Genomic DNA, 25,755 nt, shown 5'->3' with positions numbered 1-25,755 from the left:
TTACCTGGAAAAGGGATTGAGTGGCAGTACAGGAACTGCTGGAAGACACAGCTCCCTCCTCCACTGCCCCGTGGGGCTCTGGACAGGGAAGTTCTGCCCTCAGAACCACTCTGAGCAAAATGTTCACTGTGAACATTCCAGCTGTTCACTGAGCAATGGATAAGGAATTCAGTGACACCCAAAGCAAAAGGTGATGAATCCTCAGACATTCTGTTAAACTGAAGGATTAAGGAACCATTCCATCACTGATTAGGATTGTAGCATTGTGCTACAGCGTGTCCCTGAGAGAGACCTGCACCTCAGGGTCTCTCTGCTAATGAAGGGCTGAGATAAAGGTGAGGAGATGGGTCCTGTTTGGAAATCTGAGTGATGTTTATTGTCTGCATCATGGGTACAGCCTCCAGTATGTTCCAGGGAGCCAAAATAGGGCCAAGGATGCAGGGTTATATAGCAGATAAAAAGGGTGTTTCTGAGGGTCAGGGTCCAATAGGGGTAGGGAAAAATGGTGCAGAGGGGGGCCAGGAACCAGGGGGACTAATGGGGTTACAGGGGTGTGCTACTGCAGCAAAATTAACCCAATGGGGTTCCAAGGGAAGGAAGAACATTCTGGCATGGGGGAATATATGGTAACAGGGTGATAGAAACTTAGCAAACCAATAGAACAATGAAACTTAAAATATTAACACGTGGCTGCAAAGCCCCATGGAGGGAGGTTTTCCTCACCATGATCTAAAAGGGGATCTTTCCCCATTTGCCTCGGTCCCTCCAGAGGTGAGGCACAGCTGCCTTGGGGATGAGCCCCTGGGCCTCCACAAAGGATGAAGAAAGAAAAGGCTGTAGGGGCTGAGGCTGTCATCACTGATAGTAACCAGGAGGCCCAGCACACAGTCCCTGCTGTGTTTCCCCTGGTGTGCAGGGCAGGATCTGTGTTTGGGTAAAGCTGAGAGAGGTTTACCCTGGCAGCACAGGGGGGCTGCCCCTGCACTCCTACAGCAGGACACTGCACAGCATTCACTGCTGGTGGGGTGGGGTTTTCCCCTCCCAGCTCCACCTGAACGCTCCTGTTGGGACACTTCCCTGCATTTGAGAGGCTTTCCTTAAATTCCCAGAATAAACCAGAGCTGATTTAACAACATCTGTTAGCACAGTGCACAGCAGAGATCATTTCCATGATGGAAAACAAAGCCAAGGGCCCCAGCCCTGTCACTAGACCTCTTGCCTTGAACTTAATTCACCTGATTTCTTCTCAGTGTGGGGATTTTCACATAGAACAAAATCCCAGGATCACTGAGGTTGGAAAAGCTCTCCCAGATCATTGAGTCCAACCTGTGACTGATCCCCACCTTGTCACCAGCCCACAGCACTGAGTGCCACATCCATTTGTTCCATGAATATCTTCCAGAGATGGAGACTCCACCACTTTCCTGGGCAGCCTCTTCCAAAGCCTGACAACCCCTTCCATGAAGAAATTCCTCCTGATGTCCAGCCTGAACCTCCCTCAGCACAGTCTGAGGTTCTCTCTTGTCCTGTCCCTTGTTCCCTGGGAACAGAGCCCAGCCATAACTCAGCAGGCTTCAGAGTGAATGTCCCTCATGTAGAAAGAGGCCAAACTACACCTAAACCACAGCCAGATCACTTAAGCAGGACACAGAACTGACCACAGAAGCCACAGGTGAAAATTAATCGAGATATTTAATACAGTGCAATCCATAGTAGTTTCTTAATTAAAATAATTGTGTGCATGTATCTGAATGGGTTATCAATTATCACAAAAAAGCAATAAACATTGTAGTGCTATGTAGAAAAATGTACAACTGAACTTGAAACCTTCCCTACTTCCAAGAGAGTGTGGATCAACTGCAGATCATTCTCACCAATTGAAATGGGCACAGTGACTACGTTGTTGCGGTGACAGACACAGGGCTGGCCACACAGCAGTCAGGGATATAAATAGATCTGGCAAAGAACTAAAAACCTAAAGCATTCTTGCACCTAAAACACAATAAAGAAGCCGATGGGGGCTTACGACTTTTCCTGGATTTTTAAATGCCTTACAAGACTCCTAGACACACTTAAACTGACTTAAAATTACAGAGTGTTTTTTCAGCTTATTTCAATTCAATATATATGGCCCAAATTGAAGATGAAGATCCAGCAGTGGCAGGAGCACAGTCCCAAAGCTGAGTGTTTGATTTTGCAAATACCTTTTCTACAGAAATTCAACCGTATCGACAGCAGGCAACTCCCCTGCTCCCCCTTCTCTCCTCTGGGCAGACTTTTTTCCATGCTATGCAGAAAACAGCAATGCAGTTCCCACTGCTCTGGGTTAAAATTAAAGATAAAGACATTTTGCTTATGCTTTCTTCTCAACAAAACACATTTGCACCCGGAATAGGTAACCAAAGTCTTTTTTCCAGCCAGGGGCTGCTGTGGTTACATGTTTCCTGCCCAAGCTTCCAGCTCTTTCATGTCATCATCCTCTTCTTCCTCTTTCTTCTTGGCTGCAAAATCACAAAAGAGAACAAGTGAGTGGGAATCCTGACAGAACACAGTGGCCTCTGTGCCACTGACAAACCAGGAAATGAAGCACCTAAGGCCAGCTGTGGACAAAAAATACACCAAACCTTTTTGAACTGAAGTAAAAGGTGCTTTGCTGAAAGAGCCAGCATGGGCTAAACCTCCTGACAGTCCCACTCTGAGTGGAAAAACACAACAGCTCCCACAGGAAGAGGGCAGTGGGCATGAAAGTTAAAGTCTGATATTTTTCCATAATTTCCAAGCCCCTTTCAGAGGGATGCAGCTTCTGACAGAAACTCATCTGATGTCTCCAGTATTAATCTCTTTCCCATCAAAAATAAATTCCTTATTCCATCACTGAGTAGTGCAAATGCAAGAAATGAAGTGTTTGGGTCAGGTACAGAATGTGGAGGGGCTGGAGAGGCCTGGGAACATCCCACTCCCCTTCTCCTGTGCTCCCTGGCAGCTGTGGATGTGCGTTGGAGGGAGCAGCCTGGACACTGCCCTCTCCTCATTCCTGGTTGTTCCAGGGCAGAAAATGCTGCTCTTTGTCATAACCTGACAAGTCCAGTTTCCATTAACTCAGCAAAAAAGGCTTGAACCCACAAACAGCTGCAATAATTCCAGAAAATGTCAAAAAAAAAAAAAAAAAAGAGTGTAACAATTCCAGGTCCAAGTGGTTCATGTCATTCCAAAAGAAACATTGATGTCAGGAAACTGAGTCAGCTCCAAGCTCCAGACCCCTCACTTGTACAAGGCTGGAATTTGGTTTTCTATATTAAGCTCCTCCAGCCTCCATTAAACACATTAAACAAAAACAGCTTTTGCCTGAATTTCTCCTGACACCACAAACAAAATTCCTCTAATTCAGACTAAAAGCCAAAATCCAGACAGCTCCTGAGAACTGGAAAAGCAGGAAAGCTTGTGGTCATCTTCCCTCCAATGGATAAAAAGGGGGTAACAGAGTCAGCTCTACCTCAAAACACACATTATTATTCCCGAGAAGACAATTACACACAAACCTGAACCATTAGGGGCAGTACTCCCTTTGAAGTCTGACCATGGTAATCGCAGGCAAACTTTTAATCCCAGTGTTAAGTCAGTTTTAAGTGAAAAACAATTTAGGTTCAAAAAATAAACCCACACAAAATCCCCACCCAACACCACCCCAGAATCCCAATTTTTCTCAAGTGCCAGCCTTGGAGGCAGCTTTATTAAAGCAAAAAGTGCCACTTAAATACATTAATGGAATTCATGGAATTCTCATTTCCATCCAAAAGCAGCTTAGCATAAATCCTGTGAAACACTGAGCTTTATGCTTGCAGCTTTTACCACTGAAATTGTACACAATTTATATTATTTTAGAGACTTTCCCTATGTTTTATGCTGTGTGGCTCCTTAAATATGTCCACAATTACAACACCCCTTACTTGTGTGCAGTCCCAAAATGCAAAGAGTAGATTTGGGTCCAAGGCATTGTGTTTTAACACAACTTAGAGAACAAACCTCATTAAAGCAGCCAGGCAATAAAAAGGCAATGTACTGGTTCATTTAATCTATTTTTCCTGAATCTGATAAAGTCTCAGATTTCAGATACTCTGACAGAATTCCCTCCCTTCTCACCAGCTCTGGTCAGCAGTTCTGCCTGGCCAAACACAGCCGGGAACACACCAAATCAGTGGTGCCAGAATAAAAGCAGAATAACACAAGGAGCAGGGGCACAAAGCAGAAGCTGCTCTGGCAGTGCTGCTGCTCCCCACACCCTCCATCCATCCTGGAAAGGCAGCAGGATAATTACAGATACACTGACCAATTGGGGTTATTTTCATCCACTGCTTTTTTGGACTTTTTTTACCTTTTCAAGTAAGGACATGGAACAGAGCTGCAAAGTCTACAAGTTATTCATTAGAGTCAGGCAGATTCAGCAAAATGGACTTGTAAAGCTTCATATCCCATTAGTGGTGCCAGAGGTATCCCAACTCAGCTGAATTCCATGGGCAATGTCCATGCAAGAGGGATCAGCTCAGATTTAAGAGCAGCTTTGAACTATCTGTGTAAATACAAACATTTCTTGTCCATCCTCCAGGTAAAATCCTCACACCAGCTAAAATTCCCTGGATGTGTGTGCTCTAGGACTTGGATGACCCTGCTTTAGGGACTGCCTGGCTTGGGTACTGCAGAGGAGCCCACAGGCTCCCCAAAGAGGGGACCCCAAGGAAAGATCTTCCCAAAGGCCAGAAAAGCAGGGATCAAATTAAAACCCAAAGCAGCAGGAAGGAAGCATGGATCCATGGGGGAATCTGAACCTGCCTGGGGCTGGATGATCCTGGAAGTCTTTTCCAACTTCAATGATTTTATGAGTTTATTTACTCTGCCCTCCCTTTTACAACCTCAGGGTGTCTTGTCAAGATTTCTTCCCTGTTGGTCCAGCAGCATCTGGGAAAAGGCTCCCTTCTCCCACACTCCACTGCACCCTGAGCATCATCTGGGCTGCAGAATACCTGGATGAGCTGGAGCAGAAAACAGCTGCTCCTGTGACAGGGAGTGATTTTTGTGCTGCTTCTGACAGGCAGGTGCCCCTCACAGATGAAATGGTGTCATTTGGAAAGCAGGAAGGAAGTCCAAGCAAAATGTCTGTGCTGCCTGCAGCCAGATCTCCCAAATCTAAGGAGCTGGCAGATTAATTAGCACACTTTTAATGATGCAGGATGTTTCAGTAAAGGTAGATCCATACCTGGCTTGGAGGGTATTGATATTGAGGGCACATTTGGTAGTGGTACTGTCTCCGGACCACTGATTTCCAGCAAGTTTTTGTCTAGTTCTTCTTGTTCTAGTTCCTCTAGTTCTGCCATGAGTTCATCCTAGGATGTCAAGGAGAAAAAAGAAGGAATGTTAAGTCATATTTGTTAACAATCAGATATAGCTGATTGTTATTTCTATCATAGAAAATAGCACAAATGCACAGGATCAGAGCAAAGTGAGGAGATGAGGAATCTGATTCTGATGTGATTCCTGTTCTTGATGTCTTGGAGGGTGAGGATGGTGGGGAAATCAGGGGAGAGAAGGAGAAATCCAAGTCCAAATACTCTCTGGTGAGACCATCCAGACCATTCTGAGCATAAAGTCCAAGCCAGAGCCACCAACGATTCCAGGAGAGATTTCACAGCCCAGTCCTGCACCCAGGCACACACAGTGTGCAGATCTCCAGATTTCCTCAGGGAGGTCCAGATCCCAATTCCTGGAGGGATTTCAGAGCCATGCAGATGTGCTGCTCAGGGTTAGTGATGGGGCTGGCAGTGCTGGGGCAGTGCTTGGACTCCCTGATCTCAAGGCTTCCCAACCCAGAAGATTCCATGACTCACTGTGCAAACAGAAGCCAACTGAAAGCCATACCTCATCAAATTCCTCCCCAAATCCTACTGGCTTGGAGATGGCTGTAGAGATCTCATCTGCCAGCTCTTGCTGTTCTGCAATGTCCTGCATTAATTCATCTACTTTATCAATGTCCCTGGAAAAGAAAGGAAAGAATTCAGTATGAACAGGCACCTTCCCAATCAACCCTGCATGTCCTGGCTCCTGCAGGAATGCCACACCACGGTGACATTTCCAAGGCCCTTTTCTAAAACACACTTTGCATGCAAGTCTGGGTTTTATCCCCCAGGTCTCAACACAATTAGAGATGTATTTCTAACTTTTCCCTGCAAGCTTAGCTCCCAGCAGTTATACAGACACCAGGGAGAGGTTCTGTTCTGCACCACTGATATTAATAATAATTTGCTCTCTTCCCTGATTCAGCATTATTACATCCACAAGATTTGCTTGTGGAGCAAGCACAACATTCCCATAACAATTTTACCTTTAATTATTGCTACATACACCAGCTCCACTGCAGAAAAACAAGTTTTAAGACCCCCCCCCCCCGAGGCTTCAAACTCCTGCTGCTACAAGATGGATCTGTAACTGCTGCAGGCTCCCCTTTTCTTTAGACCACACTGGTGCTACCCAGCTTTTGGATGAATGTAGAAAATAGAACAGTAGTAAAATGAGAAAGCATTGATAATTGTGCATTTTGTTCAATTTTAATTGCAGTGAGAGCCTTTTAAAAGAAGGTTTTGCTGCTCCAGCTCCACCTTTGTTTTGAAACACCTGGAATTCAGCAGATCTAACAAATGCCAAACTACAGATCCCGTGGAAAGATGCAGGAGGGAGTAACTTACATGTTGTCATGAGCAGCTTTCATAGCCTTAGCAGCAAAGCCCATGTTCTTAAGCACTTCAGTGTTGGTGTTGGCATTCTCCAGGGCTTCCCTCTGGAATTCAATTGTTGATAACGTGCCATCTATCTGTGCCAGCTGCTTCTCGTACCTCTTCTTGCGCTTCAGGGCCTGCAGGGCAGCTGCACAGCAAAGGACAGGGGGTCTGATGAGATCTGTGCCCAAAACAGCCACTCACACTCGGCACCACAGGCCACTCAGCACAGAGGAGTATTTAGCATCTTCTAGTGTTTGTTGTCTGATCTTCCCAGATAAACTCTGCTGCCCAACCTTTGATTTGTCTCCTTCAATAAAGCTGTTCAGAGGTGTCTGCTGCCTCATGGCCATCACCTGTCCCAGCAGGATGCCAGCACAGACTCTCCTCACACACCACACAGAGACCAGCCTACAACAAACAGAAGGCTCCGATATCCAAGCTCATCCACCAAAAACACCTGTTCACCCTCACCCCATCCCAGGAAGGCAGCACTGCTGGTGCAGCTCCTGCCAGATGAAGTCTTTGTGCTGCTGCAGGTCTCCCCACTCCTGGTGAGCCCCTGGGAGAAGCAGCTTGTTCAAATCCAAGGAGAAATGTTCCCTCAGCTTTGCACTTAAATGTGAAATCCACATTCCAAAAACGTTGGTATTTATGTATGTTTTGTGTTACTCCTCCTAGAAGGTGTCTCAGCCTGAGCTGAGAGAAGCCCTCTCTGAAGGTGGTTTGAGCAATTTGCTGCTTGTGAGCACTGGTACAACGTGGGCTGTGCAGGAGGAGCCCACCCAGGACAGTTCCCACCCCTGGGGATCAGTGTGGGAGGACTGGTCCAACCTGCTCTGCCCACCTCACCCACAGGGGAGCACCCAGCAGCTGCCATCAGCCCACAGCTCTTCCCAAGAAACCTGCACAGAAAACAGGGGCACGGCCATTCCTGGAACTGACAGGGAACATGAGCTACCTTCACCCAGAGCTGTAGCAGACATGCTCAGTGCCACATCCCTGAAGTGTCCGAGGCCAGGCTGGACAGGGCCTGGAGCAACAAACACCTCGTGTCACCTGGAGTAAGACACAAGTGCAGCTGCCCCCTGCTCTGGAGTGAGCTGTGCTCTCTGTGCCAGCCTTGCTCACACAGCACCATGTACCTTAAACCTCACCTCAGCCCCAAGTGCTGCTCCAACAGCCTCACCCTCAGCCACACTGCACTTCTTCAGTGCTCTGATCCCTGAGAGTCTCACAGAAACCACTTAATGTCACACAGGACAAGCTCTGCTAAAAATCAGGCTTGGCCCTCCCAAAAGCTCAGTCACACACCAGGAATGGTGGCAAATAAAACCTTTAAATCTCTGAGAGACATTATTTCCAAGCAGATTTTTTGAGGAGAGCAAGAAACAAGGAGTAGGAAATCCTGACAAGAGACATTTTCCCTTATCTTCCCTTCCAGAGGGCTGGGAACTCGGAGATGTGGTGAATGTGTTTCTGCAGCACACACAAAGTGGCTGCTCTCCTAAAAGCTGATGAAATCTCAGAAAACCTCCAGACATATAAAGAAAACCAGGGAAATAAAGCTGAAAAGAGGTTGGACTATACCCAACAGGCACCCCAGGTGTTTTGGCAGATGCCATCCTGAGATGGTGAAAGTCCTAAATAGAGGCTCAGCTCTGCAACTGGTTATGAATATGCTCTGTTTGGTTCATTTCAAATTAACTAATGTGTGAAAGAACAAAAAAAAAAAAGCTTTTTTATTGATGGGAAGGCCCAGCTAAGGATGCCAAGCACACAAAGTAGCTCAGGATTATTTCGGAGAAGCCAGTACAAACACCTCAACTGTTCCAAGAGAAGCTCAGGACCCAAAACAAGCCTCTGCAGTGACTTTCTCTCCAGTGGCCAGTAAAACTCCCCAGTTTTGGTGCCACTCCAACATCCACATGTTTGACAGGAGTTGAGAACAGGAGCTTTTCAAAGGACATGGTTTGCTCTGCAGAGTGAGGCACAACACAAACATCCCAAACATTCCAGCTTTGTGCCAGATCATAAAGTGATGAGCAACACATTGCTGGGATATTTAGGCTGGTTCATTCTGCACTAATGGTTTAATTATGGATATGTGAAGTTTTCTTATTCAGAAAGATAAAAACTGTTAATAGCTGTGTTTATACAGTGACAGATGCTGGGGAAATGCCCAACAACAAGGGGATGTTCTTTATTGAGAATTTTGCACCTCATGGAGAATTCCTGGCAAAACCAGAGATTTTACATTTATATAACATTACACAAAGCCAAGTAAAGTGCTGTAATTTATGTACAGCTCCCCACTCCAGCTTTCTCTGAGAACAATTACAGTTTGTCTGCTTTTCATGCTCCTGTTTAAAACAAGCTGCTCAGACACCAAACACTGAGAGAATCATCACTGAGATCACAGTTCTTATCAGGACTGTTGGGTAACCCTGTCCCTCCCATCCCCACCCACACCACTTGTGCACCACAACTGCACTGCCCTTACACTTCACATGCATTTGTGGTATTTTCTGCTCCCCATCCCTTCAGATCAAGGAAGATACTTATTTTCTCCTCTCCTTCCTATGGCCAAAGATCAGGAACCCACTGAAGTCTTATGAACTGTCAGAAAAACACATTTTTGTTAAGTTTTTATTAAAGTCAAAGCTATAAAAACCTCATCTGAAGGGAATTACACTGGCTCTTTTTCTCAAAAAAAAAAAAATCTTTTTCCAAAATCAGAAATAAATAAGAACCAGAGACAGTGGGGTCCAGATGTCCTGTGGCACTATGCACATGCAAGAATTGTGTGTGTTTGTAACCAGAGTGGGCCAGGGCCTCTCTCTGCCATTCTCAGAGGCTGCTATCACATCAAACAGCCATGGCAGAGGCTCTCCTCAGCACCCACAGCCTGAATTACGCCTTTACTGCTCCCAAGACAGTAATTACAGAGGCAGAAATGCAATTTATAGCCAGCTTTTATGGCTGTGGAACTGCTCCAGCAGGACCTGTGACCATACACTAAGTTAAAAGCATTTATCCTCTGGCCAGCCAGAGTTCACCATGCCCTAGAACATGTTGTAGAGATCACCCAGCACAATTTTCTAGAAAGAGCTGATCTCAGCTTTCCAGCAGTGGGACAACTCCTTATCTTGGAGCCAAAAGCCACACAAGATTTCCAGATGGCTGGGCCAGCCTCTCACAGCAGCTCCTGCACAGGGCCTGATATGCAGAGGCTCAGCTGGAGACCCGGCTGAGCTCACTCCGGAATATCCCTGTGACATAAAACCAGCTGTACAGGAGTATCCCCGTGACATAAAACCAGCTGTACAGGAGTATCCCTGTGACATAAAACCAGCTGTACAGGAATATCCCTGTGACATAAAACCAGCTGTACAGGAGTATCCCTGTGACATAAAACCAGCTGTACAGGAGTATCCCTGTGACATAAACCCAGCTGTACAGGAGTATCCCCGTGACATAAAACCAGCTGTACAGGAGTATCCCTGTGACATAAAACCAGCTGTACAGGAGTATCCCTGTGACATAAAACCAGCTGTGCCAGGAGCATCCCTGTGACATAAAACCAGCTGTACAGGAGTATCCCTGTGACATAAACCCAGCTGTACAGGAGTATCCGTGTGACATGAAACCAGCTGTACCAGCTCACATCACCAGCTGCTGCAAGAGGGGATTTAACATTTAATACAACCCTCAATGACTGCAAAACTATCTGATCATTCCATGGGCAATTTTCACAAGACAAGAGCTAGAACTTGCCACTAAAGAGCATTTTAGAGAACCTTTACAACCCACACCTTCTCCTTACCAGGCACAGTGGGTGTTTTAACTGGTGAGTCCAATGTGCAGCATGAATTGCAAGCACTTAAAAGATCCTCTAAACAAAACAAACAGCAGATAAGAAACCTTAGCTGCACTTTATCTGAATTGGAATAAAGCTTCCAGGAAATACATATGACTGGGGGAAAAGCAGTTAGATATATTTATATATGATTATTATTACTATTATTATAAAGGTAATGCATTTGAATCTACCTGGGTGACTTCTGCCACCCATCAGGAGACAGTGAGTAGGCTCAGAATGCCCTTCTCCATGTGACATTTTGATATATTAATTATTTTTATTATCAGCTATGATGGGGATGTTGAAGTCAGTTTTTATTAACAAAGATTGCCCCGCAGATCCCTGACCAGGTAAAATGGATATCAATAGTTTATTACCTCTTTTCCATTGGCAAAGGAATGTAAAATTTCTCTGTGTTAATGAGCATCAGACTGTGATCTCTGCAGCTGCTTTTCACAGAGAAATTCTCACAAAGAAAACATCAGATTAAGAGAGGAATAAAACTGCAGTTGAGTCCCCTGAGATCTGGGCTGGCTGCTTCAATTTCTTGAATGTAAAACGTGCCTAAAACTACATTCAAAGAACACTTTTCAAACTTTTTAACACATCAAAAACTATTCCTTCCTCTGCTTTTTGGTTTGAGTTGGGTTTCTGGGGGGATGGTTTTTCAGGTTTTTTTTTTTATTTCCAGCCTTTGACTGAACTACCAAATACTGGTTTAATTGTCTATTTATTTGAATTTCTGTGGTAACCCCCACTGCTAGAAATTCCAGCAGAAGTCCTACACCTCCTGTTTGACCAGGGTGATTCCCAAGAATCCAGGGTTTCACTGGGATGTCACCATGCCAGGAGCCAGCCCTCCAACACAAGTGAGAAGCAGGAACTCGTGTCATGGTTTTCAGCTCCTGACTAATGAACACCCAGAAATGAAAAGAGCAGAGTCATTCAGCCAGACTCTCCTCCTCTGTCAGCAGATCAGTCAGAAAAACATGACTGCTCACCCAGATAATTTCACTTTGTCCTCCAGAAATGGTATCTGTGAGAATTAGATTTATTTTGAATTATTTTAACCTGTGTAAAGGCAAATTATTATTATTAAATGAACTGTTGTAAGTCAAATGATTTTCTTTGCAATATTTACAGCAGTTTGTTAGTCAAATGAGATGAATGTTCACTGTAATAAGCAGCTTGCAGGATAATAAATAAATAATTTTACTACACGGTATTGCATTCAGAGAGGAAAAATTGACTATGAATGTCAGTGGTTTTGTTAAAAATCAACAGCCCTCCTGGAAATAAATATTCCTTATACACTGGCAGGACAGGCAGCATTCCTGGGATACTCATGTACACAGCAATGCTGTGGAATTAATACTTTTAAATATCATTAGGAGAAAAGAATAGAGCAGCAGATAAAATCCTGGAAGAATGAGGCTTTCTCTACGTAACTGAACTTCAAACTTTGCTGGCAAAAAACACATTTCAGCTTGAGAGGAACAAATAGCACTGAAAATAGAATTCGGGAGTTTCACTGAATTCAGAAATACACCTGACCAACGTCAAAGTGTTGATGATGCCACAGGATTTGTCCCCACACAGTGCAGGTGCCTCCTGCCTCTGCAAAACCCTCCCCAAAGTCACCCTGACACCTAAAATGGACAGGTTCCTCCTCCAGGGCTGGAGTTAATAGCTCTGATTACTCCAATTGAGGGGAAAAATAACTTCATCTCACAGCTAATTCTTGCATTCTCCCTGGCAGGAATGGCAGCAGCAGAGATGCCACGGCACAGAGACAGCAGCAACATTAATATGGCAGGAGAAAGTTCCCCAGCAGCCTCAGAAAACAACGTGCACCAGATTTCAGCCATGCCAGAATAATAAAGAGTGCAAGAGCTGCAGAGGAGCTGCCCAAATTGGGTGCCTTGGCCCCTCCAGCTGCAGGCCCAGGCACTAAATAGGATTGAGATAATCAACTTAATAGTGGGAGAGCATTTTGCACATTACCCTGTGCATCCATCTCTAATTTGCTCTGCAGAAAGATGCAGCATTATTTTTGCTGCTTCTGAAAATACCATTGCATCCTCCTGGCATTTGCCTAGGCAGCACATTTAATCAGGAACAACATCCTGGCTGTCCTTGGAACGGGATAAACAAGGGGCACAGGGAGGTGGGAGCAGTAATTGCCTGCCTTGCCTGCAGGGAGGAGCTTTGTCCTGGGCAGAACTGCTCATCTCACACCACTGAGACCCAGCAAACTGCCTAAGAGATCTCCAAATAAACCCTAAAAAGGGAATTTAAAGCCATTAACAAATTGTCCCCCAATGCTATGAGTAGATAAAAAGTCTGGTCACTACAGACTGACCAAGGTGTGAGTTTTGCCTTGAATAAGAACCTTTCTGCAGAGGTTTGATGGCTCCAGGACTTGTTAAACCAGGATTGTGTTGGGTCAATACAAAGGCATCCAGGCCATGCCAAGGAAGGCTCATCCCAGGTGAGTCTCAGAAGACAAAATGTCACAGGTCCAAAATGCCAGGTGTGATTTTAAGGACTGTGGTGCCCAAGTGGTTGGGACACAGAGGTACCAAAGGATGGTTATAAATAAATCCTCATCAGTTCCAGCACTGATCCCGTGCACAGCACCAGCAGTTCCTTTCCTGGGAGGATCACCTCCTGAGAGCTCTGCTGCCTCTGGGATACAGACGGGCCTAAAAGTCAGGATCCACATTTCTCCCTGATGCCAGGGCCTGTCTGCAGCAGCCTCCTGAGCCTTTCTTTTGGGAAATGTGCACTTTGAGCAGGGAATCATGGGCAGAGTTAAGGCTTGGTCCTTCCCTTGTCTTTCTCTGCCTGTTTATTAAATCTCTAATAAAGTCTACAAGCCCTGCCCTCAAAGGAAAGCAACTATTCCCAGCCCACGGTTTGTGACTGATTAAAACTACTTCTTCAATAAAGCCCCCAAACCCCAGCAGAGAACACAAGAAGGTTTCTGCCTAATCTTTTAAAATACAAGATTACAACTTCCTCTTGAGCAAAGCAGTGCCAGAACATTTAGTCTATTGTACAAGAGATGAAACACAACAACAAACACTCCTGCTCTAAAAATCCATAAATCTACAAAAGAAAAAACACAAAGAGATAGAGAAGAAAGCGGCTGTAGAGCAGCAATCAGGACTGTGATACAGCAACACCCAAACCAACACCCAAATAAAAGAGGAAGCAGCACCTTCACACCTCCCTGGGTCTGTCAGAGCATCAGCTCAGCCCCAGACCAGGGACTGCTGATGTTGTGCCACATCCACAGCTCGGGGGGGTTCCTTCAGCCTTGGAGGGTGATTCCTCTGTCCCTTGAGTGTCAAGGCAACACTCTTCAGATCAATAATCCTCTGTAAAATAATTTCCAGGCAACTCTGGGGCAGTTTTGTCAAAGCGTCATCTACAGTGAGCTTTGAAGTTCAAATGAGAAAACCAGGAAGGAGAAATCCCAGTTACAGAGACAGCTTTGTTCCACCCAGGAGCTGGAACGAGTCTAAGAAATGCTGCTTCAGCCAAAACCATCCAGGCCCGAAACTTCAAACCATTCCCTGAAATCTGATCCACCCTCTGGAAGCAAAGTTTACACTGCATTTCCCAATTCTCATTCTCACTCCTCAGGGTCCTGCATGGTTTTGGATGATGGCAGGGGACTGCAAGGCATCTGCAAAGCTGATCTCCCCAAAACACATTTCTTCTTTCCAAATTAAATTAGGTATTTCCTAAGGCTGCCTGAGTAAATTATCCTCTCTTACTCTTTCCAACTGCCACTAACTTTGCCAGTTAAAAATGTGCACCTTCTGTGATACACATGTAAAATTCTGGTGTGAAATGAGATAATTATTCAGTACTCAACCAAAGTTTAGACTTTTAAGATGAGAAATCTATGTTCCCTGAGGTCCCTGAGATTCCCACAGCCTGCAAATACTCTTTATGGGCTTTCTTCTTTATTTTGTGGTTGCTGAAGGTACCTTGTTAAAAAGAATTCCAGTGAAAACTCAGAATCTTCCTTTGAATCCCTGCCAGAAATGCATCAGGTTCAGCTTTGCAAGAATACAAGTAGCTCTTAAGTATCTCAAAATGCTGTTTTCTCACAGGAAAAAAACAACCCAACAACCCAGTTCCCTAAGCTGAATAGTGTTTTTGTTATTAATTCACAAAATTCAGAAGATCCTACCCTGAAGTGGCACACTTCAAGACCTTTTCTTCCTGGGGAATTAAAAGAGTGGCTGCCTGGGAATCCATTTGCCAGCCTTGGACCATTATTATTAGAGAGTTGCCAAGTCTAAGAATTTCATTGATGCTGTCATAATATTTAGCATTTTTCTTAACAACTTCCCCAGATGAGATATTTTGGGACGTGAAAAAGTACTTTTCTCGTGAATGATGAGATTCCAATACTGATGACATGGGGGAAAAGCTGAGAACACAAACCTTTAGAAAGCCAAAAGGCATAAAGCAAGTAAGACAAACCATATTTATTTTTAAAAAGTTTGTACTTCATGACTCAGCCTCCAAACACTCCAGTAGCAACACTGCAGTACTTTTCTGAGGCTGAACTGCAGTTTTCAATGGCAACCCCATGCTCTGAGGTTGGATCAGCTCCAGAACCAGGTGAAGCAATCAACTCTGTTCCTGCTGAGGGGGCTGCCCGGGGAGCACTCACAACAAAGCCTTTTTGCCTCTCACTGCCCTCCCAGGACAGGGCATGGGCAGAGCCCACCATGGAGAGGCTGCCAAGGCATTTTCAGGAGGTGTCACCTTCACTGGAGATGAACTGACTGTGTGCAGTTCCCAGGGAGCCCAGGATGAAGTTTGCTTTCCAGTAATTTGTTTTATTTCATAACCAACCAAAATCACCTCCAAATGTCTGAATACCACTGATGTTCCTGTCGCTCTGACATTTCTCTTTTCAGTTCCACTACATCTGAGCAACCTCTGTGCACTCACCTGAAGCAAACAGAGTCCCTAAATCCAGATGGAATCCTGCCAAGCCATGAGGAGCAGACACAGTGTGGGTGTTTGGTGACACCTACACCCCACCACAGCAGTGATACAGCCCTGGCTTGCTGCACATCCCAGAAAATGCAGGAGAGATGTGATCCTGGTTATTTGGACACCTCCAAGCTTCCATCATTCACTGCCACCAGCTGAGAGCTGAAAGACAACAGCTGCCCACATAATTATCCTATAACTGTGTTAGCTCCTAGAACTGGTAACTGGCAAGGCTTCATCTCAACAGTGAACCCAGGGGAGGCCACAGCAGAGCTTTTCCAACTGGAAGGACATGATGGACAGAACTGTTACTGCCTTTGTCCCAGCCTGGCACTGAGCTTCACATGGGAACTTCTGCCCTTCTGTGTCCCACCAGTGCTGGGTCACTGTGGCCTCTCCACTGCCCTGGGCACTGCCACAAGGAAGGTTCCATGGAACCACAGTGCTTTGGGTTGAGAGAGACCTTAAAGATCACCCAGTGCCACTCCTGCCATGGGGGTGTCACTGTCCCAGGCTGCTCCAAGCCCTGTCCAGCCTGGCCCTGGACATTCCCAGGGATCCAGGGGCAGCCACAGCTGCTCTGGGCACCCTGTGCCAGGGTCTCCCACCCTCACAGGGAACAATTCCTTCCCAGTATTGCACCCTGCCAGTTTGGAACCATTCCTCCTTATCCTGTCCTCCAGGCCCTTGTCCCCAGTCCCTCTCCAGCTCTCCTGGAGCCCCTTTAGGTCCTGGAAGGGTCTCCTCAGAGCCTTCACCTCTCCAGGAGAACACCCCCAGCTCTCCCAGCCTGTCCCAGAGGGGCTCCAGCCTTCCTTCAGGAACTGGGTCCCTGCTCCTGCTCCAAGACACAGGGGATGATTCAGAGCAGAACCAACCTCCATATCAGCAGCTCTGCTGCGGCCTTGGGCTGTCTCGGGAAAGGCAAAAGTCTGACAACATTGATACCTGGCCTGTTTAAGATTCTCCAACTGCATCCTGTTTGTTTCAGACACTTTGTGCCAGGAGTTTGCTGGACATCTGGCTGCAAACTTGATGGAAAGTCAGGGATGAGAGCTGCTCCAGCTTTTAGTTTTGCAAATATCATCCATTTTTAAGTGGTGTGAGTAAATGACAAGATTTTACTTTAAACCTCACTCATGTCCACATTTTGCTGGCTGCAAGAGTCAGGCCAAAACCTGCTGCTCACACCACAGCCCAAAGTCTCCGGGACAAACATCACATACCCAAAAACCAGAAATGCCAATTTAATTTTGGGTGGTTTTTTTTGGAGCAATAAGGGATTGACAGAGAGAACTGCATGATACAAATGCAAGGCCCAACAGCATCTCAGTCCAGATAAACTCTCCACAACTCAGCAGAAATCTAAGTAAAAGAGGGTTAAACCAAATTGATGATTTGCATCACCTGTAAATTATAGTTTTTGAGTTAGCCTAAGAGCCCTGGAGCAGGATTCAGTAATTAGGCCTGGAGTTTAATGAGATACTAGAACCCAACATCTAATACATTTTGAGAGAAAAAGTAATAAACACAAAGTTAGTAGCTGCAAACATGTCAGGGGTCCCTCCTGACAGAGTACAGGAACAGAGGAAGGAAGTATTGCATCAAATACAGTTACCAAATCATATCTGGCAGAATCACAGGGTTTGGGGGTTTTTAATGCCACTTTTTAAGAAGGTGCTTGTGAATCCTGCCACTGCTCCCAAACTGTTTTATACCAGAGAGTCTTGTCTCCAAAAACCTCTGCTAAAGGTAGGTAGGGTAGAATCCAAAGAAGGTTTCCCTTGTTTTTTAAGATCTGTCAGTAGATCAGTCAGAAAAATGACTGCTCACCCAGATAATTTCACTTTGTCCTCCAGAAATGCTATCTGTAAGAATTTGATGTATTTTGAATTATTTTAACCTGTGTATAGGCAAATCACATGTAAGAATTAAGAAGAGCAATTATCCGTCTTCTCCAGCCAGGTAGTCAATGCCCCTCTCATTAACCTCAGGGGAGATGAAGGACTCAGGCCTGCACTGCCATCAATATTCCTGCACTGGAGCCCTGGGTTATGGAGAAGCACCTGGAACTCAAATATCAATTTTGGATTAGACTGTGACTTAAAGCACAGAAGGGCAGGCTGAGGGCCTAAAGATGGGCTGGAAGTGCAGCAGGACTAATGCTTCTCTCCATCAGCACCTGATGATTTATGGAAACAAAACCAGGGTCACACTGGACTCTGGGAGGAGAATCACTTCTCTTGGAAAGCTGGAGCTTTAAAGCACACCCACAAACCACATCTGAGCCTCACACAAACACTCACAGGCCCTCTGAACCTCTGCCCGTGCCCAGAGCTGAGGCTGCAGCTTTCCCCTCCCTCCCTCCCTCCAGATCTGAACCAAACAAACCCATCCCAGCCCTCCTGCAGGCATCACTGCCATGACTTAATTAATGATCCCTGTGTCCCACGTCACCCCTCAGATGTTATCACAGGTAGTGTTCTGAGCAGGGACTGCTGCCACGAGAGACAGAACTGCCCTCCCTCCTCCTTCGAGCAAATTCCTGCCTCCCTCTCCCAGCCAGCTCCAGCAGTTGTGTGGTTAAGTGGAGAAAACAACTTTTTTTTTTTTTTTTTTTTTTTTTTTTTTTTTGGTAGGAGTTGGGTTTTGTCTGGCTCAGCAAGCTAATCCAAGTCATGCCCTGCCCACACAAACATCAACAGAGGAACAGGCAGGACTGATCCTGGAGCAGCCTCACCCAGCCACCCCTGACAGGGACAGCTTGACACCAGAACCCTCCAGCTGCAGGGAAATCAGATCAACACACTGATGGGACAGCTTAAAAAAGGTAAAGGGATATAAGCAGTTAATGTCCATCACCTGAGGAAGCACAGAGAGCCCCAGGTGGGCTTAAAGTCAGGACTTCAGCCTACACTCAACCTCCTGGTTTGTTTGGTTTTAGTGCTGGGTGGAGAATAGGAGTGTTCTCTTCCCAGGAAAAGCCTGAATTATACAGCAGGAATCTAGCAGTGGGTTTGCATCTATTTTGTGTACTCAGTGCTGAGGAAAAAACCCAACACTATATTTATGTGCAGTGAAAAGAGAAACTTGGACATCAGGAAAGAAAAACTGCTCACTAGCAGAAACCAGAGTGGAGGAAAATCCATGAAATGTCACTCTCCTGCTAAAGCCTGAACATATTTTCCACAATATTGGCTTTTCACCCATTCCCCTGTTTGTGGCCCTAGTGTTAACTAACACAAAGGTGACATCAGTGGCAGGCAGGCACGAAACTGCATCTACACACTCCAGATGTGAACCTGAGTGAGCTGCTTTCAACACTGGCACCCCAAGGCAGCACTGAGTTTCTCTCCCTGCTGTAATCTTCACACAGAGACAGAACTTGAGCTTTGGGCTCCAGGAGAAACAGACTGTGAAATTGTTATACCCAAGATAATCAGAGCTCAAGGAATTAACCCCTTGTTCCTCTGTGTGCCTGTGCTGTTCCTCTGGCAGCTCAGCTTTGTGTGACCAGGCACAGCCACAGGAACACCACAGCAGCAGTGATAAGGATCAGTTTATACTGAACACTGAACCCAGAGCTCCAGAACCCTTGCAATAGATGGAGCAGCTGAGTTTGCATCACGAGGTTTGAGCAGTGAGGAAACATCCCAGATGAAACAACCCACGGACAAACTGGAGCGGAATAAAAGGAGGCAGCAGCACCACGGGGCTCCCAGAGCATCAGGCTCACAGCTGCACTCTGCTTTTGTCACAGCAAAGTTGATCTTCAGGGCAGAAGTAAATGCAGTGAGATACTGGCTGATCAGTGCTCAAATTCGTCAGTACTGCTGCTGCTTCTAGAAATTCACTGAGAGGAGTAAATCTACTACTCGTGAGGCAGAGCTGAAGTGTGGGAGGGCTTCTCAAAGGGGTGGGGACAAACCCCAGATCACTGTTTTCACCAGACTGAACATTTCCATGAGAACACAAAACGAAGCACGAGCATAGCCCAAGTTCCTCCCAGAAGAGGGAAGAGTAACTTTAACTTGCCTGTTTTCAAAAAAACCCTCTAGTGATGATTAATCTTGGGAGTTTTTCATCCCATGAACAAAGCATGGCAAGCACATTAAAGCCATCACTGCTGCTCTCCCCAGCACACTCAGAACGTTTCATACAAGCTGAAAACCTCCCATGCAAAGAAACAACACAGAGTGAGGAGATTTATACTATCTATTTATACTATCTATACTATCTATTCTAACCTCAGAGTTTCCTGAGTTGTCTGGTTTCACAGCCTGGGCACCCTAAATGCAGATTACAAAAAATACACACGTAAAATAAGTTCAGAAACAAACAAAACCCTGCATGTGCTTGGGGCAGGCACAGGAACCAGAAGCCTCTCAGTTTCTTCGATTAAACTTTCCTTAGACTCCAGAAGTGCTGCAGGAATGAGTCAATGAGCCTTTGGAAAGTGGCTCACTTGGCACCTGAACAATCACCTAGTGTGCTTGGGAGCAGAGAATGTTTCCTTTTGTTTCCTCGAGTGTGCCAGACACCCGGCTTTCCCCTGGGACAACAAAAATGCCATTCCAGGTTTTCCCAAGGTGGCTTTAAGCTTCCAGGTAAGCTCCCTGCCCCACTGTACCACCCTCTTTTGGCTGTCCCACAGCAACTCCCAGGACCACCAGCAGGACTGCCCAGCTGAGAGCACAAATGTGCACCATCCACAGGAGATCCACAGGGATTCCAGACTGAAGTGATTAAATCTTGGAGAACTAAGCCTAAAAAGTCTTCAAATTTAATTTTTTAAAAGTTGATCCAACATTTAAAATAACCTCTAGCTACTTATCTTTCATTCTCTTTTACTTGAAAGCATTTTAACTATATCAAAGTATTTCCACTAAAATTACAGACTTTCACATATAAAAGTAATATATTTTTATTTTCAGCTGAAATATATATTTAAGTGACTTTGCATCAAAATGACATAGATTATGGATTATAACCTAGCCTGAAGTCAGACAGGGAAAAATGCAATATCCGGATATTAAAAAAATGCAATTTGTAGGAGCTCAGCTGATGACTGACAACTTGAACTCAGGAAGTTCAAGTGAGTGTGCTCTGAGGGGAATTCACTTCCCAGCAAGCCACAGACAACCAGCTGCCTTAACTCACAGCCCAGTAAGAACAGTTGGCCTCTCAGTTCCAGAAATGGAAAAAGAGTGATTTGGTTTTCCAGCAGAAACCCATCCCTTCTCCTATTCACAGCTCTTTAATTACTCCTCAGGCTCCTGTGCTGCTGCAAGCCCTCAATTAGTCTGACCCAGAACCCCGCCGGTGACTGGGCAGGTTTCCCTCCTTCCTCCTCCTCCAAGGAAATTCAATCCCTGCCCTGCCCGAGGATCTGAAGGGCACCAGATACAGGGATGGCTTTACAGCAGAGCGACACAAAGACCTGGAGAGAAAGTTTAGAAGAGGCCCAGTGTGAGCCAGAAGATGAAGAAACTGCAGACAGAAACACATTTTAGTTCTCTTTTTGAGCTTGTTACCGAACTAGGCCAAAAAACACAGCACAGGGTCACTTATTAGAACTGTTGCAATGTGTTTGATTTAGGACTGACTCGGTTAAGCCCGAAGTCAGGCTCTGCTGAGGTCCTCTGACACATCCCTGAGTCGCCGTGCACCGGCTCTATCGTCACCCACACCCAGGGAAGTTCTGGGTCTGGAAAGAGGCGGAAAGTGCTGACTGAAGGAGTGACATGGAACTCCTCAGGGTAATTACTGTCAATTAACCCTTGCCAGAAGTGTGTCTGCAGCTCCCTGTGCCACAGGCAGAGCCACTCCTGATCCTGTTCATCATCCACACAGAAATCAGGACATGCTTGCCTGAAAACTTTTAACGACCAAGCTAAAACAAGCAAGGAGTTTGTTTTCAGAGCAGTGGAATAGGTAATGTGATAACTGCCTTATCTCCAGACACATCGAGCACTGCCTGGGAAACACAGCCAGACCTGCCCGGGAAGCCAAGTTCCACCCGGGAAACACCAATTCCATCCCTAAGCTTTAGGAGTGTGTGTGGAAGAGCCTCCTGGAGGGGGCTGAGGGGTGGGAATAAACCCCAGAACAAACACTGTTTCCAAAAGAATGAATATTTCCATGAGATCACAAAACAAAGCACAAGTATGACCCAAGTCATTCCCAGAAGAGGGAATATTAACTTGCCTGTTTTCCAGAAAGCTTTTTAACGCTGGCCAATTTTCTCCCTGGAAGTTCCTCATCCCACGGACAACAAACAACATTAAAGCTCCAACTCCTGCTCTCCCCAACACGCTCAGAACTTCTGCTAAGTGCTGACTAAAGTAAACACAGATTTAACCAACGCCTTACATTAAGCAGGTTTTGGTAAAGACTTCTGTTGGTTAGAATTAAAAACCACCAGCAGGGCAAACCGAGGCCTGATTCCCCGGCGCTGCCCCGCTTTTCCATCTGCTGGGATATTCCCTGAGCTCTCCCAGAGGGACAGGGGCAGGGGAAGGGAAGGGCAGGGCACGGAGGGGCCGAGCGCTGTCGCGACACGGGAATCGCGGGGGATTCGCTGTGAACCCCCACCGGGACACCCCGGGCAGGGCAGGGCAGGGACGGGTCCGAGCCCTCAGAGAGGAGACCCGGCTGGTGAGGGCGGACGGCCGGGGAGAGGGCGCCGAGGGGTAGAATGACGGCAGCAGGTACAAAATAAAGGCACTAAGGTATAAAAACAAAGGCTGCAGGTATAAAACACGGCAGCGCCGACACGTCCGCGCTGTCCCAGGGCCCTCCCGACCTGTTGCCCGGGTTGGGGCGGCGCGGCCCGGCCCCTCCTCGCTCACCGCGCTTGTTTTTGGTGCCGTGCTTGCGGGCGGCCGCCAGCTCCTGCTCGATCTTCTTTTCCAGGAACTCCTGCTTCTTGCTGAGCATCTCCTCCGTGTCGCGGAGCCGCTGGATCGCCTCCTGCGGGGAAGGGCCTTTCCCGCCGCCCTTCCCGCCGGCGCCCATCCCGAACAGCTTCCCCAGGACCCCCGACATGGCTGCGCGGGGCCGGGCCGAGGCCGTGCAGCTGCGGTGCCCGCTCCCCTCGCTCCGCTCCCCGCACACACCGACCCGAGGCCCGAGGCCGCCGCCGCCGCCCGACTCCGCCCGCCGGCCTCGCCCCGCCGCCCCCGCGCCACCTACAACTCCCGGCGTGCCTTGCGCCGTAGCGCCAAGCGCGCCGGTGGGCTCTGCGCGCGGGGTCTGCTGGGAGATGGAGGCGCGGCCGCAGGGACGCGCGGGGCACGCCGGAAAGGCGGGGTCTCCGAACGGAACCCGCCAGTGGCGGCGGAGCGTGCTGGCGTCACGGGGCTTTGCTGACGTCACGGGGTGGTGTGACGTCACGGGGCGGTGTCGGACCGGGAGGAGCCGGGGGCGGCTGATGCCAGGGCTCGGGCAGGGCCCGGGAGGGGACGGCCCAGGGGCACTGAGAGGTCACTCCGCCCCGAGCGCCACGTCCAGACCTTCCTCGGGCACGTCCAGGGACTCCAAACCTCCCTGGGCAGCCCCTGACAATGCCTGACAACTTTTTCCATCAATAAATTCTTCGTAATATCCAACCTGAGCCTCCCCTGGCCCAGCCTGAGGCCGTTCCCTCTCCTCCTGTCCCTGTTCCCAGAGCCCGACCCCCCCCGGCTGTCCCGTCCTGTCAGGGAGTTGTGCAGAGCCACAAGGTCCCCCCTGAACTCCTTTTCTCCAGGCTCAGCCCCTTTCCCAGCCCCCTCAGGAATCCTCCAGCCCCTTTCCCAGCTCCCTCATCCTCTCCTGGTGCTTCAGCCCTTTCCCAGCTCTGTTCCCTTCCCTGGACACGCACAAAGTGACCAAGAAGTGACCACGGGACCCTGCCCAGGACCGGCCTCCTGTCCCTGCTGGTCCCTCCTCCTCCAGCCCCCGTCCCCACCCTGGGGTGACTCCCCTCTGCCCCTCAAGCCTGCTCCGGGGCTGAGATAACGTGTTGGAGGATTTATTCTTTCAAACTTCCCTTTCTAATGTGCCAACTGTACAAAAGCAGGTCTTTAAACCCACAAGCAGGATTGTTTAATGGGCGGTGACTCACTGTGAGCTCATTTCCTGGACACTTAAGTGACACGCTCTGAGCTGTGGGGGCAGCCAGGACACCATTCCATGACGTAATCCATCATTTCACGGTACCTACGTACAAAATCCCAAGAGGAAGTCGAGTCTCGAGTACCTGGGCCTGGTGCCAACTGGATACTTTTGACTTCTCTTTTTTGTGCCTGGCCTCAACCACCTGTAAAAGTGATAAACCCCCACTTTCAGTCACAGCAGCGTTGTGACAACAGTTAATTAATAACAGACCTAGACAATAATAATGTTTGTCACTTGGAAATCACCCAAGAAAATTAAATCACTGCTTTGGAGCAGGGCTGGGATATCACACACCACATGGAAAAGAGGAAAAATGACCCAAACAAATGCTTGTTGGGTAGGAGAGCTTTTTTGTGCCCTGAGTAAGAGGGAAAAGCACTGCTCTGGGAAACACAAAGAATGTCCTATGTAGCAGGTGGGAATTCAGCAACAGAGCCTCGTAATGGCTCCTGCCCTGTTCCCTCTCCCTAACACTGCAGGTAGGTGGGGAAGGCAAATACACAGGGGGAGGGAGGGCTCTTACCTGCCCTTTTCTTCCTCCCACACAAGTGCCAGCTGTCACTGAGCTCCACAGACCTTTGCCCTGATCCAGCTCTTCCAGGGCATGGCTCTGGTCCTGGGGTTCTCCTGGGAACTTCCAGAAAATGCCAAGCTGCTTCCAGAGTTGGGTTTGTAAAGAAAACAGCAGTGCCCAGGACACAGGATGGAACCCGGGTGCCCTTAGCACCTCCAGTCCACCCCAGCCTGTGGGCAGGGCTCTGCCAGGGAAACAAACAGGGGATTCGGGCAGAAATCTTCCCTGCAGGAAATGGGAAGAGCTTGTAGACAACTGAGTTTGCAAGAGCTGAAGCAGCTGGACAAGAGCAGGGCAGGGAGGACAATCACTCCCAGGTTTACTCTAAGAGGACAGTCACTCTAAGGTTTACTCTAGGAGGACAATCATTTTGCTCAGGGTAAAGCTTGTTCTGGTCCAACACCGCCCCATGTGCAAACACTTATCAAGCATCTAGGGTGGCATCTCTGAGCCCTGGTGTGCCACAGTTATGTCAGGGGAAGTCCCCAGCCCTGTATCCCTCAGCAGTCACACACAGGGCAGCTGTGTGGCTCTGCTCCCATTCCATGAGTTACACCTAGTGCAGCCAGCTGGGTTCCAGCATCCCACTGAGCCGGGGGAAAGCAGGATTTGGGAAGGGCAGGCCAGGTCTCCAGACAGGGCTTCTGAGCTGAAGGAGCTGCACCCACACATCATCACCCCAAAATAGACCAGACTGCACAGACCACATGATGACATCTACAGTGTGTGACAGTGGAGGGAAATAGGAAAAGTATATTTAGCCAACTATTTCCTGATCCTGTTCCCCTCCTGGGAGAGCAGAGCAAAACAACTCCGTGGGTAAATAAACTCTGCCCTTCAAAGCACACAGGAGCTTTCACAGAAGCACAGACACACCTAAGGAGAAAGGACCACCTGGATGTCCCCAGCCCAGTCAGCTCATGCTCTGTGCAAATTGGTGATGAGGTCTCAGGACCTCTCTGCAGCCTCCTTCCTTATACTGAGTCAGAATCACTGAATCACGGAGTGGTTTGGGTTGGAAGGGACCCCAAAAATCATCTTATTTCATCCCCTGCCATGGGCAAGGCCACCTTCCCCTGTCCCAGGCTGCTCCAAGCCCTGTCCAGCCTGGCCTTGGACAATTCCAGGATTCCAGGGGCAGCCACAGCTGCTCTGGGCACCCTGTGCCAGGGCCTCCCCACCCTCACAGGGAAGAATTTCCTCCTAATATCACATTTAAATCTTCCATCAGCTTGAGGCCATTCCCTCTTGTCCTGCCACTCCAGGCCCTTGTGAAAAGTCCCTCTCCAGCCTTCTTGTAAGCCCCTTCAAGTTGCCACGTTTCAACATGTCCCTGTCACCTCTCTTCCCATCCCTGTGCACCTCTGGAG

The 25,755-nt window shown here is 47.6% G+C and overlaps 1 protein-coding gene across 1 annotated transcript; it reads right to left on the bottom strand.

Annotated features, from left to right (window-relative positions):
- Positions 1–1,673: 1,673 nt before the first annotated feature.
- Positions 1,674–22,793, bottom strand: CHMP4B (charged multivesicular body protein 4B). Its single transcript, XM_083873163.1, has 5 exons — positions 22,503–22,793; positions 6,735–6,912; positions 5,911–6,025; positions 5,252–5,378; positions 1,674–2,501 (listed from the first exon to the last, which is right to left on the bottom strand). Exons 1-5 carry the CDS (start codon positions 22,696–22,698, stop codon positions 2,434–2,436), a joined length of 684 nt encoding a protein of 227 aa, XP_083729289.1. The 5' UTR covers positions 22,699–22,793; the 3' UTR covers positions 1,674–2,433.
- Between the last annotated feature and the right edge of the window lie 2,962 nt (positions 22,794–25,755).

This window comes from Zosterops lateralis (genome assembly GCF_965231275.1).
Source record: "Zosterops lateralis genome assembly, chromosome: 16".
NCBI classification, from domain to species: domain Eukaryota; kingdom Metazoa; phylum Chordata; class Aves; order Passeriformes; family Zosteropidae; genus Zosterops; species Zosterops lateralis.
Note: the sequence above shows the minus strand (reverse complement) of the source record. Positions and strands in the feature narration are given on the sequence as shown.